At 41.7% G+C, this 18,695-nt stretch overlaps 1 protein-coding gene across 2 annotated transcripts in view; it reads left to right on the top strand.

Moving 5' to 3' along the window:
• Positions 1-18,695, top strand: part of ccdc90b (coiled-coil domain containing 90B) — a 37,826-nt gene that overhangs the window by 8,073 nt on the left and 11,058 nt on the right. For both annotated transcript variants that reach the window (XM_048598315.1, XM_048598314.1), the window contains exons 4-6: positions 6,572-6,675; positions 9,845-9,946; positions 18,427-18,468. In XM_048598315.1, coding sequence (XP_048454272.1) covers positions 6,572-6,675; positions 9,845-9,946; positions 18,427-18,468 — 248 coding nt within the window. The remainder of the gene's footprint in view (positions 1-6,571; positions 6,676-9,844; positions 9,947-18,426; positions 18,469-18,695) is intronic.

Raw genomic sequence — 18,695 nt, 5'->3', positions numbered from 1 at the left:
TCCCCATCCCCATCCCCATCCCCATCCCCATCCCCATCCCCATCCCCCACCTAATCTACACATCCCCGAACACTACGGGCAATTTAGCATGGCTAATCCACCTAGCCTATACATCTTTGGACTGTGGAAGGAAACCAGAGCACCCGAAGGAAACCCACGCAGACATGGGGAGAACGTGCAAACTCCACACAGACAGTGACCCAAGGCTGGAATCAAACCCAGGTCCCTGGTGCTATGAGGCAGCAGTGCTAACCACTGTGCCACCGTGCTGCCCCATTTATAAAGGTGTTCTGAGGAATATGCTGAGGTTGTGAATGTAAACATTTTTACGCATTGTTTTACATTTTCAAAAACTTGTTGACTCCTGCACCACAGAGTCGTGACTGTATTATCAACTGCTTCGTAACACATTATTCAAGTCAAATTACCAACTTGCTTTCCATTCAGAGCTGTGTGATTATCAGGCTTTACTTGCCCACATAAAATATTATTTCTCTCGGTATGAAAGAAGCAAACTAGTTAAAATATCAATTATTTTTATCCATGACCCATGATCATTCCCTAAATGATTGTATCTTTGTATTTTAAGATCAGTCCTATTCAATGGAAGGCTTTTGCCTCAACAGTTACATGCAACAAAACCCAGGAGGAACTTTTAATCATTCATATGAATATATTTATATTTCATAGAGTGTCTGTAGTGTGGGTTATATACATGGCTGGATTTTGCTAGTAATTGCATTATCCCACAAATGGGAGGGGAACATTGCTTGTAGTTCCCTAACAGTCAGAGATGTTTCTGTGATGAAGCAAGTATGGTGAATGATCTGAACTGAGCTGGTTGTTTTCATTTTAATTACTGCCAAAACACCCTGTCTATTTCAAAATGTTTTTAATCAGAGTATACTTATTTCCAGTAACAGCTGCTGAGACAGGTCAACATTCAAAAAGTACTCTAATTCTTGATGTAATGTTTATCATAGGTCACCTACAACATATTAGCTTAGCAGTAACCTTGGGTGTTATCTAACTTGTCCTCTTTCTTCATCAACAAACAGTTCCATTGTCAATACTAAACTTGAGTGTATGTATTTTTTTGACTCTTGGAGCTGGAGGAGACAGGGAAAGAGAGTCAGAGTCTCTGACTCTGCAAGCCCATGTCCATTAAGGAGACCCCTGCTCAACATAAAAGCAAAGTACTGGAAATTGGAAATAAAAGCAGAAAGTGTTGGAGAAACTCAGCAGGTTAACAACATCTATGTTGGGGAAAAAAACAGAGTCAATGTTTCGAGTCGAATGATTGACTTATTGGAGTCAGTCATACAGCACAGATCTAACTCGTCTATGCCGACCAAGTATCCTAAACTGAACTAGTTTCCTGCGAATGGTCCATTCCCCCTAAACTTTTCCTATCCATGTACCTCTCCAAGTGTCTTTTAAATGTCGTAACGATACCTGCATCTGCCACATCCTTTGGCAGTTCATTCCAAATGTAAACCACCCTCTGTGTGAAAAAGTTGTCCCTCAGGTCCGGTTTAAATCTTTGTCCTTTCACCTTAAACTTATACCCTCTAGATTTGGACTCCCCTACCCTAGAGAAAAGATCTTGGCTATTCACTGTATCCATGGTGCTTGTGATTTTATAAACTTCTATAAGGTCACTTGGAATTCTTCTGAAGAAGTGTCATACTGAACGGAAGCTGCCAGACCTGCTGAGTTTCTCTAGCACTTTGTTTTTAGTCCTATTGAGCATATTTTTGTTCCAGGGAGGAGGGGAAAGTTGACAAAGGATGCACGGTGAGGATGGCAATCTACAAGACCCAACTTCATTTACTGGAGCATCAAAGCAGTTGTAGTAATAACTGCCAGGCCCTTTGACAATTGTATCCATACAATCAGTTGAAAGAGATAGCCAGACATGTTTTTTTTTAACACGACCTCTGTATGAATGTTTGACTGGCTAATACACTCAGCCCGAAAGGTATTGTTGACAAAGCCTGCAGGGGAATGATATTTAGTTTGATTAAATACATTTATTACCTTATAATAACCTAATCGATCTTGGAAGATTTTTCTGTTTTTGTTTCATTATACCATTATACAATTAATTGACAGCTTAGACAATGTAAGGCAATGTATTTCAAAGGGAATATTAATTGATGTTGGCTTTTTTAATTCATTCACGGGATGAAGGCATCACTGGCCAGGCAGCATGTATTACTCATCCCTAATTGCCCAGAGGGCAGTTCAGAGTCAACCACATTGCTGTGGGTTTGGAATCACATGTAAGCCAGACCAGGTAAGGATGGCAGTTTCCTTTCCTAAAGGACATTAGTGAACCAGATGGGTTTTTCCAACAATCGACAATGGATTTATGGTCATCATTAGACGCTTAATTCCAGACTTTTTTATTACTATTGAATTCAAATTCCACCATCTGTTGCTCTTTACTGAAGAGAATGCTTCCTCTGTGGTTCACCACTCATCTGGAGTGCCAGGAACCATGTCTATGTTCAGAATGGGCCTGACTCCATCAAAGCACATAGGATGTTTGAAATACCACCATGATGGATCTGGCAAGGGAAGAAATGCTGCATGAGGGCTTGCTACCCATACCTTTATCCCACACTAACAAAATCTTGCTGCAAGTGAGAATTGAGGCAAGAATCCAGGAATCATGCCAATTTAACTACATTTAAGAGCCTTCTGACTCAACCTAGCTCCACAAAAATCCTGGCCTTAATGTTTATTCAAATCCCCATCTCTAATATCCTTTTGTATTTGTTGCCTAAGTTCTCGCTGTTTCCCATTAGTCCCTAACCTGTATGTTGGCTATCCTATGTTGAGTGCCAATTCTGAACAGTCAATTTTAAAATTTATATCTGCCCATTCACATTCACACCACTTCATATTCATTGGTCCAGCCCTACGATCCTCTGAGAACACTCACTCCTCTTGTCCATCACAAGCTTGTTTCACCCCAGATTAGTAGCTGTGCCTTCATCTGTCCATGCATTCCCTCACTAAGCCTCTCTGCCTCTTCAACTATCTCTCCTCTTAAGACATCCTTGGAAACATAGCTCTTTGACAGTTTTTGGTAACCTGTCCTAAGGTAGTCTTTGGCTCAGTCTCCTTTTTTGTCTGATCGCATTCCTGTGAAGCATCTTTGATATTTTACTACATTTAAGGCACTTTATAAACACAAATTGTTGTTGAATTTAGTGATGAGTTCAAATTGGCAGTATTTTGAGCCCATCTAACTACATTTAACAAACTAACCTCAAAAGAAAAAATGGGTAACTATGTGGTCTTTACCACCACCTGCAAGGAGACTCTATCAATATATGACTGGTGGTTCAAACTAGTTTCATGGTCCACACATGTAATAGTATATACTCTGGCCTGGCATGTTTTTCTATGGTTAAATGATCACCCAGTTCTAATGAAGGTTGATATCAGCGTTGCCATTTCAGTGATTGAAGAACCAGTCTTTAACAAAATTAGCTCTGGCCTCCAACCTTTAATTTTGCACTAGACCTTGACCAGATTGCGAACCCATACCAGGGAACCTTTATGATTAGGGGTACAACTTAGTTTCAGTCTCTAATGAGTAGCAACAGGTTCAGTTACCACTGATTGTAGCAAAAGATTTGGACCCAAGTTTGATGGGGTGAAATTGGTTGAGAAAGCTTCACCTCGATTGACTCAACATTTTCCGATAAGAAAATGGCTGCCAGACTGAAGTCGTTATTAAATATCCAGAAGTTTTTTAGGAGGGTCCAGGAACTATCGAAGGAGCGAAGGCCACCTTGCATGTTGTCCAGGAAGCAATTCCATGATTCTGCAAGGCCCACCCAGTCTGTTTGCCCTACGGGTAAAAGTAGAGTCAGAAATCGGGAGGCTGGAAACCAAAGGAGTCATTAAACAGTCCTGTTCGTGAATGGGCAGCACTGGTTGTACCGATTGTGAAGCCCGATTGGTTGGTTTGCCTTTGTGGGGATTTTAAACAAACGGTAAACAGCTTTTTGCATCTGTGAATACCCAATCCCTCACAGAGGATTTATATACAAAGCTGGCAGAGGTTGCTGTTTTTCATGAAGTGGGACATGAGCCACACGTAATTGTAATCGCAGTTATGTAAAGATTCCCTGAAGTATGCACAGCTAATACCCTTAATACCCATAAAGGTTTGTACCAATATGCAAGACTGCCATTTAGAGTATCATTGGCCTGTGCAATTCTTTTCAGGGGATGATGGAGCACATTTTACAAGGTCTATTCCAGGTTGCCATTTATCTAGATGAGTTCTAATAATGGGAAAACGAATAACGAGCACTTAGAGAACTTGAACATAGTCCTTTCTCGCAAGCGGGCGTATGCCTTAGAAGGGAAAAATGTGTGCACACAGGCACCCCAATGACCTATTTAGGTGACAGAGTCAACTCGACTGGCTTACACCTATTCAAAGATAAAGTGAGGGCAATCAAAAGTGCCCTAACTCCCACGTCTGTACCAAAGCTTAGCTCTTTCCGTGAGCTGATACTTTATTATGCAAAGTTCATACATAACCAGGCCTCCATCCAGGTATCTTCGTTTCAACCTTTGAAAAAGATTCAGCCTTGGAAATGGTTGTGTAGCCAAGCCATAGCTTTCAGGGACGTGAAGGAGCTGCTATCATCGTCTAAGGTGTTGGCACACTATGATCCCAAGCAAGATCTGCTATTGACATGCATGCCTCCCTGTACGGCACTGGGATAGTATTAGCTCATAGGTGGCCCAATGAAGAGGAATGCCCAATAGCATGTGTATCAGGACTTTGACTAATGCAGAGCGTAAATATGCCTAGATAGAGAGTGAAGGTTTGGCAGTTATATTTGGAGTCAGGAAGTTCCAACAATACCTTTTTGTAGACGTAAATTTGTCATAGTAACGGACCACAAGTCCCTGCTAAGTCTGTTTAAAGAGGACAAGGCAGTGCTGCTCATAGCTTCAGGCTGAATTCAGTGGTGGGCTGTAATCCTAAGTTTGTATAATTACAAGTTGGCGCTGCTGGTACTGCCGCTGGAAGAGTCTGTAATGATTTTAAATTTTTCTGACCACACTTCCAGTCATAGATGACAATATCAGACTTTGGACGCAGAAAGGTCTGGTCCTGGCAAAGCTGAAACAGCTGATGGTGATGGGGGAATCCAAAGGCCAATCACAAACAGAATTAAAACCTTTTGGACCTGGAGAAACCAGATCATCAGGAACAGCATATTATTATGGGGGTCAAGGGTGATTGTCCTGAGCAAAGGTCACCACCAGATACTGGCCGAACACCACCAGTGGCATCTGGTTATATCTGGTGACCAGGATTGGATGCAGACATAGCCATGTTGGTGGACTAGTGCCAACAAGGACAAAATTACTGCCAGCACCTCCCCCACATTCGTGGGACTGATCAGATAAACCCTGGACTTGGTTACAAGTCAACTATGTAGGCTGTTTCTTGAGCCCAGTGTTCTTAGTCATTGTGGATGCCCACTCAAAGTGGCTACACTTGCAAATGGCATCAAGAACGCAATGCTGGACACAAGACTCCTCAAAGCAAGAGAGACAGTTTACTTCTTGAGACAAAGTGTATTGTAGGAACCATGGGAAAAGGTAAGAGGCATGGTCAACGTGAGGTTAGGTCCAGTGATGCATAAAGTTCAGGTAGGTGCAGCAGTCCTGAACAAGCATGTTGACCAAATGAAAGCTGCAAACTCGCAAACAGTGCAGGAGAAAAACATGTCTGGCTTCTTGACAGCCTTTCCGACTGTTTTGGAATCTGTGGGTTCTCCCCCCACCCACCCCCCCACCCCCTCCCCCACCCCAAGTGTTGAAGATACCTTGGAATCTGAGATGGACACAGTGAATGTCACTGCCTCAATGCCCATGTTACCTGAAGCAGGGAATTTCTTCTGAGGTGCTCCGAGCGCAAGAGGCGAGCTACTGTGTGTTACATGCCTCCTGTATTGGAGGCAGAGTTGGAGGAACCTGACCCGGTGCTGAAACGCCCCAGGATGGCCTACAAAAAAGAACCAGCCTATGTCCTTGGACTCTGGGGGAGGGATATAGTGATTGGAACTAGGTCAGCCAAGTGGACCTCATAGGAGTTTCCTGATTGGGGCTGTTAATCTGGTCTGGTCAGAGAGCCCTGGCTGACAGATAAGAATGAGTGTCAGATATCCCGTTCTCTTTGAGAACTGGCTGTCAAAGACTCCACATGTGTAAATAAAGGGTGACTTGGTGACGGGATACCAGCTTCAGTCGAGTTATTTCACTCCCTATGCATAAATTGACTGCCATATTTTCCATGTCTTACAAGAACAACATCAAATTCACCATCCTCTCTACAACATTTTGATAATCCTGAGGTATTGTAACCATCTGTATAAGCAAGCCTTTGTTTTACCTGACTCTTCAGTTTAGTTGAGGAGCCTATTGATGAACAGTCATTTAGGCGACAAAAGAAGTGGGTCGACAACAAATAGAAACATTTTAACTGTCTCTTTCTTTTACTTTGAACTTTTTTTTTGGTGATCAGGTTTTCAAAAAGAGCAAGCAGAGGCTGTAGTCACAATATTAGCAAATTTAACCTGCGCTAATATGGAATCCACGTACAAGGACATGGTAACCAAGGCACAGCAGGTAGGTGGAGTTTTTTGAGACTGTGTACAAGAAACTGGCTTTTATATCTCTTTTCTGATAAAATGGAAACAAATTCTAAACAATGTTTTGGAAACTTTCATTGGTAAATTTACTTCTGACTATCTCAAGGTGAAGAAATTCTCCCAGTTTGCTACAAGACTTGATGAAAAATGCTCTTCCCTTTAAAATAAGGGGAATAAAACTCTGCTGGGCGAGAGTCTGGGAAATCAATTATTTAGATAAATGAAATCATAATTAACTGCCCCTTTTTAGAAACACAGGACTGGACATTCCACTGAATCCCTGATTAAAGCTGACTGTGGGAATTGAAGATTCTGATGTGCAATTTCCCTGTGCCTGGATCTCTCCAAAGGAATCCACTAAAGGGGGATAATTCAAAGGGCTCTGCATCTGTTAAGTTAACAGTTACCCAAGAAAGGTTGATGATTTAAAAACCAAATTTAACTCCTGGTTAAAGAATAAGATGACCCACTAACTTACCATACCTGTCCCCCACCTCTGCCTGCCATCACTAAGACATCGACTAGCACACTGTCCAGGAACTGCATTGCTGAGCTGAGCCCCCAGGGCCCAGTAGCCTGTGCCCACTGAGCCCATTTGCATCTTCACCTTCCCACCACCACCGCACTCTTCCATTCCCTTTCAAACCAGCCTCAACAACATCTACCCCCTTGCTGGCTTGTGCTAATATATTGTGCCCCCTTACAGGCAGGCACAGACATGTCCCTCTCTGTTAACGTTTGTCTTCCTATTTGCGTATTGCCCTTGTGTTAAGCTTTCAGCAACCTACGAGCAAGAACACTAAGGTGATTGGGCATCAACATTTCTGAATCTGTCATCATTTAAGAAATGCTCTTTTTTATTTTGCTTTTCCTACCAAAGTGGATGACTTATCATTATTCCATCTGTCATGTTTTTACCCACTTGTTTAGCCTGTCTAAATCCCAAGGAAGCCATGTTGCATCCTCCTCACAACTCCCATTCCCACCTAGTTTTGTCATTGGCAGACTTGGAAATACTGCATTTGGTCCCCACATCCAACTGCATTGGCCACAGACTGCCCAGCTGAAAATGTCACATCTATTTCTACTCTCTTTTTTTTCCTGTTTGTTAACCAGTTCTCAGTCTATGCTAGCACATTATCCCCAATCCCATGTGACCAAATATTGTTTAATAACCTGTCTGGGACCTGATCAAAAACCTTTGAAAATCTCTAAATTTTCTATAACATTTGTTGAATCCCCCTTATCTATTCTGCCAGTTATATCCTCAAAAATCTTCAAGAGGTTTGTCAAGCCTGGTTTCCCTTTCATAAATCCATGTTGATTCTGCTGAATTCTGCCATTATTTTCTAAGTGTCCAGTTGTCACATTCTTTATAATAGATTTCAACATTTTCCCAATACAAGGTCAAGCTAATGTCAAAATATATTGCTTCCCATTTTCTGTCCCCCTCCACCTCTCTTAAATACTGGGAATACATTTGCTACTTTCTAATCTGCAAGAAACTTTCCACAATCTGTAGACTTTGGAATAACCACCAATGCACCCACTGTCTCTGCAGTCATATTTTTCAACATTGGTATGGAGATCATGAGGTGCAGGGGATTTAGCTACTTTCGGTCTCATTAATTTCTCTAGTATTACTATTTTACAGATACTAATTTATTTTAGTTTCTCATTAGTCCCTTGGTTCTCTGCACTTTGCACTTTTCTGCAGGTTTTTTTTTATTTTCTCCATGAAGACAGATTCTAAGATCCTGTGGTTTTTTCTTTTGCTCTGGGGTTAGGTGTGCAGATGGGGGCATTTCCTGGCATTGTAAACCCAACCTGGGAAAAACTGGCTCAGATTTTCAGTCCAGAATGGTGGGGTTCCCTGGGAGACAGATTGGGCAGGAGCTACGTCCATGCACTGGCATGTTTAAAAGATTAATAAAAGAGTTAATATTTGTCACCCTGCAGCTGTATCATTATAATGGCAATTACAGCATATCAGTTTACTTCTGTTTATGTTGATAATTCAGCTGTCTTGTTGCAAATGCTGCAAGAACAGCCTTTAATTCTGCCACTTTTACCTTTTTGTGTATTTTGACCCTACTTGCTGCTGGCCCTTGTTTCTCCTGCCTTACAGTTTTGCTTAATACTTTTCTTCCTATCATTACCAGCTTTGTTTTTCTACTATCGGAATGTTGTTTTAGCTTCCTATTCCCATGCCGAGTTTTAAACACTGCCCAACAGCATTGGGAAATCTCCCTGTAATGATAATGGTGCTACCAAGGTAAGTCCTGTCTTCCTTGTACAGATTCTGTCTGCTCCAGACCCAACTCCAATGCCTCAGAACTTTAAAGGCCTCCATCCTGCACTATCTCTCCAGCAACGTGTTCATTTGCTCTATCCCATTCCTACATTCACTAGTAGGGCAGCATACTGTGTTGGATGCTGATGTTATTAAGGGCTACATATATGTTCCTCTCCTCTCCTCCGAATGGTATTCCATTCTGATGTCTGTGCTTGAATCAAGTCTATAAGATTGTCTTCTGTGGAATGAAGCCCATACTATTGTTATTAGCATTCCTTCCATTCTTGTATTAACATTTGGGAGAAGACCCCAATCATTCATCCACCTCCCCAATGAAGCAACTTTCAACAGGCTGAATGAGAGGGGGTTCTGCCTGTAAATAAACGTGAGTGCCAGTAACAGAGGGTTTGGAGGGTAACAGGAACATTTTCTGAGAAAGGAAAATCACCATAGTCTTACCAGACCCATTACAGTCTGCTCTCTCTCAGAGAGAGATAGCTCATGGCGGTTTAACCGGAGGTTCACCACACCTCAGGTAAGGGAAGAGGTTGTGAAGGAGAGTCCTTCATGGTAACCTCAGCCAGTGTGGGAATTGAACCCATGCTGTTGGCATCACTCTGTATCGCAAACCAGTCATCTAGCCAACTGAGCTTTTCCTTAAGACAACACAAAAGGGAACCCATGATGTTCTATTGCCATGCACTGCCAATAAATATTTTGTATCATTGCCTGACTAAATTGTAAAGGACAAAGTAGAGTAAAAAAACAAGAAAACTGTTGTCATTGTATAGAATTTAAAAACTACAACATATATTATTGTTTTGGAACATCTAATGTCTGTTTCTTTCAGGAAATAATGCTGCAACAAATCATGGCCCATTTAGACTCCATAAGAAAGGATATGGTAATTCTGGAGAAAAGTGAATTTTCTAACCTGAGGATGGAAAATGAGGTATGACTCTGAAATACATAAAATACAAGTGACTAATGAAATTAACAGTTTTGGGGGTTAAATTGAATAGCTCCCAATATGGGCACAGTGATTGCATTGTGAGATTAACTTGCATTCATTCAATGCAAAAACAGACAGCATGACAACTCCCTAACAGTTGTGCGATAGAAAGATTGCTGTATGGTCAGCTGTGGTGGAAATTATCTCTGGAATTAAAAGCTACTCTTGATAATAGTGATCATGAAACCTTCGTCCACTGCCATAAATACCGATACAGATCATCAATGTGCTTTGGGGAAAGGATTTTGCTGTCTTTATCGTACACATGACTTCAGACCCACAACAATATGGTTGCCTCTTCAATGCCCTCTGAAATGGTGGAGCAAGCCACTCTGTTGAATCAAACTGCTTTTAAAAAAAAAAAACAAATAGCAAAGAAACAGGACAGCCGTCTTTGTATTGAACCTCTGGAGATGAGAGAGATATTAAATGAGTATTTTGCACCAGTTTTTACTGTGAAGAAAGAAATGGATGCTAGAGAACTCAAGGAAATAAAAATTGATGTTTTAAAAACAGTTCACGTTACAGAAGAGGAAGATCTGGTGCTCTTGGAGATTGTAAAGGTGACTAAATCTCCAGGACCTGATCTAATGTAACCCAGAAATTTGTGGGAAATAAGGGAGTGGTAAAAGGTTGCTTTTCAGACTGGAGACCTGTCACCAGCGGTGTTCCACAGGGATCAGTTCTGGGTCCTTTTTGTTTGTCATTTATATAAATTATTTGGATGAGAATATGGAAGGTACAGTTAGTAAGTTTGCAAAATTGGTGGCATAGTAGACAGTGAAGAACAAAAACAGAAGTTGCTGGAAAAGCTCAGCAGGTCTGGCATCATCTGTGAAGAAAAAAAAAATCGGAGTTAATGTTTTGGGTGCAGTGACCCTTCCTCAGAACTGATGGTAGCTGGGAAAATGTTGGTTTATATGCAGAAAATAGGGAAGTGGATCGTGTCAGGAGTAAACAATAGAATGGAGCCTGAAGAGAGAGAAGAACACTTGGATAGACAAAGGAGTTGATAACGATCTGGCTAGGAGGGTGAATAGTTGTTAATGGGGACTGTTAGTGACTAAAAATACATAGTGTGAAATGGCAGGCTATGTGATAAGAAGGCCTAGTGTGTGGGGGAAGGTGGCTAGGCCATGAGAGAGTTAAAATCATTGAACTTGATATTGAGTCCAGAAGACTGCAGGATCCCCCAAGTGGAAAATGAGATGTTGTTCTTCCAGCTTGCGTTGAGCTTCGTTGGAACACTGCAGCAAGCTAGAGACAGATGTTGGCTAGGGAACAGGGTGGTGTGTTAAAGTGGCCGGCAACAAATAGCTCAGGGTCTTTTTTGCGAGCAGAACATAGATGTTCTGTGAAACAGTCACCCAGTCTACGCTTTGTTTCCCCAATGTGGAGGAGATCACGTTGTGAGCAGTGAATGCAGTAGACTAGATTCTGGGAAGTACAGGTGAAGTGTTGCAGGGGAAGATGCTGTGGGGTTGTTGGTGGGGTGGGGGGGGAATATGTGGTGGTGGTGGTGGTGGTGGTGGTGTGTTGGCAATGAAGGAAGATTGGACCAGGGTGTCCCAGAGGGAAGGGTCCCTATGGAAGGCGAACAAGGGAGGGGAGGGCAATATGTGTCCAGTGTTGGCATCTTGCTGGAGGTGGCAGAAATAGCATCTGGTGATCTTCTGGATGTGACAGTGAAGAGGGTTTTCTAAGATTACAAAGGGATCTTGATCAAATGGGTCAATGGGCTGAAAATAGCAGATGGAGTTCAATTTCGGTAAACGTGAGGTATTGCATTTTGGTACAACAAAGCAGGGCAGAACTTAAACAATTAATAGTAGGTGTCTTTTCCTTAGGATGGGGGATTTCAAGACTTGGGGCATATTTCTAAGGCGAGAGTAGAGGTTAAGACACGGGCAAATTTTTACATAGCAGGTGGTTCACGTGTGGAATGAACTTCCTGATGAAATGGTGGATGCAGACAGTTACAACATTTAAAAATCACTTAGTTAAGTACATGAATAGGAAAGGTTTGGAGGGATATGTGCCAGGAGCAGGCAGGTGGGACAAGTTCAGTTTGGGATTATGTTTGGCATGGTCTGGTTGGACTGAAGTATCTGTTTCCATGCTGTATGTCTATGATATCAACTTAACACCAGAAATGGCAACTGTACACTTGCCCTGCCAACTTTGCAAAGTCCTGCTTACAAACATCTGGATACTTATGCTAAGGCTAAGAATGCTATCTGGCAGACTAGTTGAGCAAGATCTGGACATTTTTGTAAAGTGTGATTCTGGGAGTATGTCCAAAACACCATCATCACTATCTGTGTTCTTCCTGTCTCACCAGCAGGACACACCCAGTAAAGGCAGCGGGCACAGTTGTATAAAATTGAGAGCAATTTTTCCTGGTTGATCCTCAACATTAATCCCAAGTTCCTCCAGGGCCTGACCTCATTACAGCCTTCATCCAAACATGGACAAAAGAGCTGAATTCAAGAGGTGAAGTGAGGTGAGAGTGAATGATGTCAAAGGCAGTCAAGATAACATTTGACCAGGTGCATCAGAAGCTCTAGGAAAACGAATGTTGATGGGAATTTGTGAGGAGGGGACTTTACACTGTTTAAGCCATCGTTAGTTAAAGAGAAAATGGTTGTAGTTGTTGGAGGACAATCATCTCAGTCCCAGGACCTCACTTCAAGAGTTCCCCAGGGTAGTGTCCTAAGTCTGACTATCTTCAGCTGCCTCACCAATGACTTTCCATCCATCTTAAGCTCCGAATTAGCAATAGACAATCATCAGTGAACAATGTTCAGCATCATTCATGACTCCTCTGATACTGAAGCAGCCTATTTATATTTAGCAAAACCTAGACAATATTCCTGCTTCAGATCAGAGTGACAAGGAACATTCATGGTACACAGGTGCCAGGTAATGACCACCTCCAATAGTAGAGAATCTAACCATCACTTCTTGACATTGTCAATAGGGTGACCGTCACTAAATCCTCCACTGTCGGCATCCTAGGAGTTATCATTTACCAGAAGCTGCATTGCACAGCTTTATAAATACTGTGGCTACAGAAACTGATCAGAGGCTAAGAATTTTGCAGCAAGTGACTAATCTCCTGAATCCCTAAAGCCTGTCCACCATCTACAGAATACAAGTCAGGAGTTTGATAGAATACTCCCCATTCAATTGGATGGGTGGAGCTCCAAGGACACCAAAGAAGCTCAACACTATTGAAATGAAGTGGCTTGCTTAATTGTTACCTCATCTGCTGCCGTAAATATTCACTGTCTTTTACCAACACAGTGGCAGCAATATGTACCATCTAGAAGAACTTCTGCAGCAACTCACCCAGGCTTCTTCAGAAACAACTTCTAAAGTCATAATCACTACCACCTCAAAGGATAAGAGCAACAGATGCATGGGAAAACCACCGCTTGCACGTTCCTTCCCAAGCCACAAACAAAAACATCCTGACTTGGATTTATATTCCCATTCCTTCACTGAAACTAGGTCAAAATCCTGGACCTCCCTTCCTTTCTAACAGCCTTCTAGGTGTCCCTGCTCCCCAAGGATTGCAGCAGTTCAAGAAGGCAGCTCACTGCCACCTTCTCCAGGACATGGATTGGACAAGAAAAGATAGTCCAAACAGTGATGCCCACCTCCTGTGAAATAATACATTTTATTAAAATGCACTTGTTAACAATGCAGATTAATAGCTGCAGGGGGTCCATGATCAGGGGGTCCAAAATCATAACATGCTAGAATTGCTCATGTTTTGAGGTGCTGAATCATCCACGACTTCTTTTGGGCTTGGGAACAGTGAAGCATTGAATATCGGGGGAGAAAGGGCAGGCTAAAGGGTTTTCCACACTGATGAAGGAGGTCTGTATGCAAAGGGTGCCAGGAGACTTTAGACACATACTCAAAAGGCAGTGCAAGCAAATGGATGTGGAGGTCAATTGTAAGAGCCAAGCCACAAGGACCTGGGCACAGTGTGGCCAGATAGTCAAAGATCTCACATGAATGGGCAAGTTTACAAATGCCACACCCTACTCACTTTATTGTTAACTGCAGAAACCACTCATTCTCCACACACCTATTACTCACTTACCAACAATCTCTCAGAATTCATACCATATATTCACATGTTTCACCTCCCACTCAAGCACTATATGATTAGGGACCGAAGTGTTGGAGGCCCATTCGAATGGATGTGGACATACCCCTGAATTTAACAGGATAAGTAGATCTTGTTGATGAAGAAAACATTCAGGATATTTTCCTATGTTAGCAAAGGAATATTTATGCCACAGCTACATTAAACACCATTCAGCCCGTTACCAGAGCATTGTGTACAATTCTTGTCATGACATTATAGAAAGAAAATGATTGTATTAGAGAGGACATTTGTGGTGGTGTTGCCAAGAATGGAAAACTTTAACTTTGAGCAAGAATCTTAATACGCTAGGGTTGTTTAAATTAGAAAACTAAGCAATGGGTAGGTTTAATTGAAATATATAAAATTTTAGAAGGCCACGATAGTGTGGATATAAAGGACCTGTTTCTCTCAGTAGAGTGTCCGATATGCAGGCACATACGTTTAAAGGAATTGGCAGAAGAACTAGAGGAAAGTTCAGAAATTCTTTCACCCAGAGGATGGTGGGTGTCTGGAATGAAAGGAAAAAAAAAAAACTATAGAAACCCCCATTGTACTTACACACCTGACGTTTCCTAAACTACAGAGCTACAGACCAAGAGCTGGAAAGTAGGATTAAATTCTTTTTCGGCCACGACAGACACAATGGACCATGTAGGCTCCTTCATAAATCTTCAGTTTCTTATGTTCATGCTTCTTCCTTTCCTTTGTATGCTCAAGAAACACCCACCAACCACAGAGCTGATGCAAGGGTTTTCCCCTGAAGATGGTGAGGTTGTGCAGCAAGCAGTAGAGCACCGTAAACCTGTGTTGCAGGGCTCTTTCTGAGTTGATCATCTTGAGCACCATTGGGAGATAAGGTCTCTTGGTGCTTGCCTGCCTTCCCCCTTCTCTCACTGCAGCTTCTCCTACTCTATTGACCTCTGTTTATTCTCCAATTCAGCTTATTCCAAGGGAATGTTTACTAGTATGTGAATGCATGGGCAAAACAGGTTAATGGTAGCACCAGACGGAAAAGTGGGCTGACAACAAACCTGTGAGCAGATGATGCTCCCTTTTAAGTAGGTGCTAGCTGGTATTTCAGTTATTGAACATACATGAAGGTATTGAATGTACGTTGATTTGAATCTGAATGTACATTCAGCTGTACACCGTTAGCTGGTCAAGCTCCAAAATGTTACTGCTAACTGACAACATAATTTGTCCGCTCTCCATATTTTCAAAGATTTGAATTGCACTGAATGGTTTAGTTACCATGCTTCAGCGCCATTTTGACTTTATAGCAGATATTAAGATATAAGACTGAAATTAAGAAATAAGACTTTAAGTAAAAACAGAATTCATCTTCCCTCTTCTTGTGCTCTGCCTGACATCTGTGGGTCTGGGAGACTTCCACAATGGGCTCCAGCCTACCAATGCTACCACATCACAGTCTGTTCCAGGAGTACCAATTTGGGCCTACTACAGCACCATAGTTGAAGCTCAGCATCTCTGATTCCAATGCTGACTGCAGATGCTGCCTTCTCCACTGATGTTGCCGTGATGCCCATTCGGTTACCGCTTTGACACCACCAGTACCAGACCCAAACAATGTCATAGTTGCCGGTCATCAGATGCCATCTTTTGCTGCTGAACCTACCTTGTCGACATCGTCTCCCCTGATGTGGTAGCTGCCAATGCCAGCACTGGGTCCCGTGCTCGACCCTCCACCAACTCTGCTCCTGCCATCTTACTGGAATCTTCTGCCACGAATGTCTTTCATGGTGGCCCACTCAAGTCCACGCTGGGCTCAGTCGAGTCCACTTGGGACCTGTCGAGTCAGTGCTGGGCTCACTCACTGCTGCAATTACAGCAGGTTAGTATAAGAAGTGGGGGGGGAAAAAAATTAAAAACAGACAGAACGGATGAGTCCTGGGCTCAGGAGCCCCACTCCGCCGCCATCTTGGCATGGGAATGGAAATGAGATTTACTCTGTGTGCTAGCAGCTGTACCAAATGGTATTCCGGGCAATTCACCTCAAGTGTGCAAACAATATTGTCCATGATTTAATTTGCCCAGCTGTGAGACCGTTGCTGCTAAGCTAATTTCTAGACTTGTGCTACTGCCTCGTTCAGTTGACTCAAAGCAGTAGTCTGATTACATCTCTGAAGAGGAAAAGGATACAGTTGCCTCACAGCATGTATATAGTGTGTGTGTGTGTGTGTGTGTGTGTGTGTGTGTTTTAGTTCAAGTCATTTTCAAATACTTACATTATCTATGATGATACTTACTTCCGTGTGGCCTTGTAGGAATGCTAAACTGTCAAAGGTGCAGTTTTTCAGATGAGATGTTAAATCAAAACCTTGCCCATTGAATGTGAAACATTCCATAACACTATATTTTAAAAATAGGGGATTTCTTATCAGTGACTATCATCTTGTTTCTATATATCCCATCAAGCAATGTCACTAGAACAAATCAAATGGTCATTTGTTGCATTCTGCTATTTTCCCATCAATATGGCAAACCATTTGTTGGACTCCTAACATCTTGCAACCAAACAGAGTCTACTGTCAAATCTATTTTGAATTGTTTGCTGGCTCCTGTGATATATTGAAATCAGTGACCTCCAGTGGCAAGAAAGAAATACTGCATGTTGTTTGTCAAATGAGATCTTGAATGTATATGATGCAATAAATAAATTTTTGAAGCAATATTTACAAGTTAATTTAAACCATCAACTCATTTCCTCTTTTAAAAATTCGTTCTTCAGAACAGGACATCACTTCCAAGGTTAGATTTAACTGCCCATTCCTAACTGTCCATTAGACGGTTTGAGAGGTTGCTTTCTTGAACCATTGCAGTCTATGGATGTAGCTACATATTCAATGCTTTTAAGTTCCAAGATTTCGACCCAACAAAAACTAAAGAATGATATATTTCTAAATCAGATGGTAACCTAGAGGTGAACTTGCAGTTGGGGTTCTGTTTCTGTTTGCTTTTCCCCATGTCTTTCTACATAGTATGGTCACAGGTTTGAAAGGTGCTGTCAAAGAATCCTGATTGAATTGCTGCATTGTATCTTATGTATGGTAGACACTACTGCCACAGGGAAAGGGCTATCAATGAAGTCACCCGCTTAGGTGTAATGGTGTCAGGCATTTTATACATTATTGGAGCTTCACTCATTCAGGGAAATGGAGTATATTCTATCACGCTGCTGTGATTGCAGATGATGGACAGGTTTTCAGGAGTCAGGAGAGTTACAGTTCGCAGAATACCAAGCCTGTTCTTGTAAGCATATTGTTTTTGTGGCTGATCCAATTAAGCTTCTATTCAATGTTGACCTTTGGGACATTGAGGGAATTTGATAATGCCATTAATTGACAGGGGAGATGGTTAGATACTTTCTTGTTCTAGGTGGTCATTGCCTTGCACATGTTTGGCACGAATGTCACTTAATCATTTACCAATCCAAGCTTGAATGTTGTCCAAGTCTTGATGCGTGTTGGCATAGACTGCTTCAGTATCTGTGAAATTGCGAGTGGAATTGAATATTGTGCATTTGTCAGCCAATGTCATTAAGGCCACAGTTGAAGGTTGTTGGAGCTCAGATATTGTCCTGACAAGTTCCTGCAGTGATGTCCAGGGAACGACTTTATTCTTTGTGTTTTGGTATGACTCCAGCCAGGGGAGTATTTTCCCAACATTCCCAAATGTTTAATTGTACAAAGCAGGATGTTAATGTTGAAGATTTCTGCTTAGATTAAAATCTCAGAATTCACTTGAGTTCAGTACTAAATGCATGTTTACCTCAGTTAGCATTACTCTTGCGCCTCAGAAGTTGAATATTTTAAAACACTTAGTGCTACAACCTGTTGACAGTCCAGTGTAGTCCTAGGGAAGTGCCACATTGGCAAAGCCATGCCATCAGATGAGTCATTGACTATTTGGCTGCATAAGTGGAAGTCAAATATTCTGCCCAGCATTTTCCTAGCTAATACCACATTCTTAATCTGGTCACAAGATGCGTGAATGAGCAGTGTTAAAATATATCATTGTAATCTGATTAAACAATATCTTAGTGTTCCCAGCAACTGAAAAGATCAAATATTGACTTAACTATCATTGGAGTGTTCTTTCTAACCATATTTCAGCATACCACCAATTTTATATTTAAATGAAACAAATAGTTTCTTCGTACTTAAATAATTCTTTTACTTATTTTACTTTTAACATTTCAAAGAATTTCATTTCAACTCAGTTCTTTGTTCTTTTATAGAAAATAAAAATTGAGTTGGAGCACCTAAAACTACAGCTTTTGGTAAGTTGTCATAAGGATTGATCTTGAATTATCACAAGTGTACTCTGTTTGTTTAAGAAACAGACAGCTGGAGAATCTCAGCAGGTCCAGCAGTATCTGTGGAGAGAGAAACCGAGTTAATGTTTTGAGTCCAATGTGACACTTCTTCAGAATTCAGATCGTTGTGAATAAGATGGAATGATTTTTGATGACAAATGATTTTTATTGTCACATATATCTAGGAAGGT

The sequence above is a fragment of the Rhincodon typus genome, chromosome 6 (genome assembly GCF_021869965.1).
Source record: "Rhincodon typus isolate 14 chromosome 6, sRhiTyp1.1, whole genome shotgun sequence".
Lineage (NCBI taxonomy): Eukaryota > Metazoa > Chordata > Chondrichthyes > Orectolobiformes > Rhincodontidae > Rhincodon > Rhincodon typus.
This window is presented reverse-complemented; position numbering and strand designations above follow the sequence as displayed.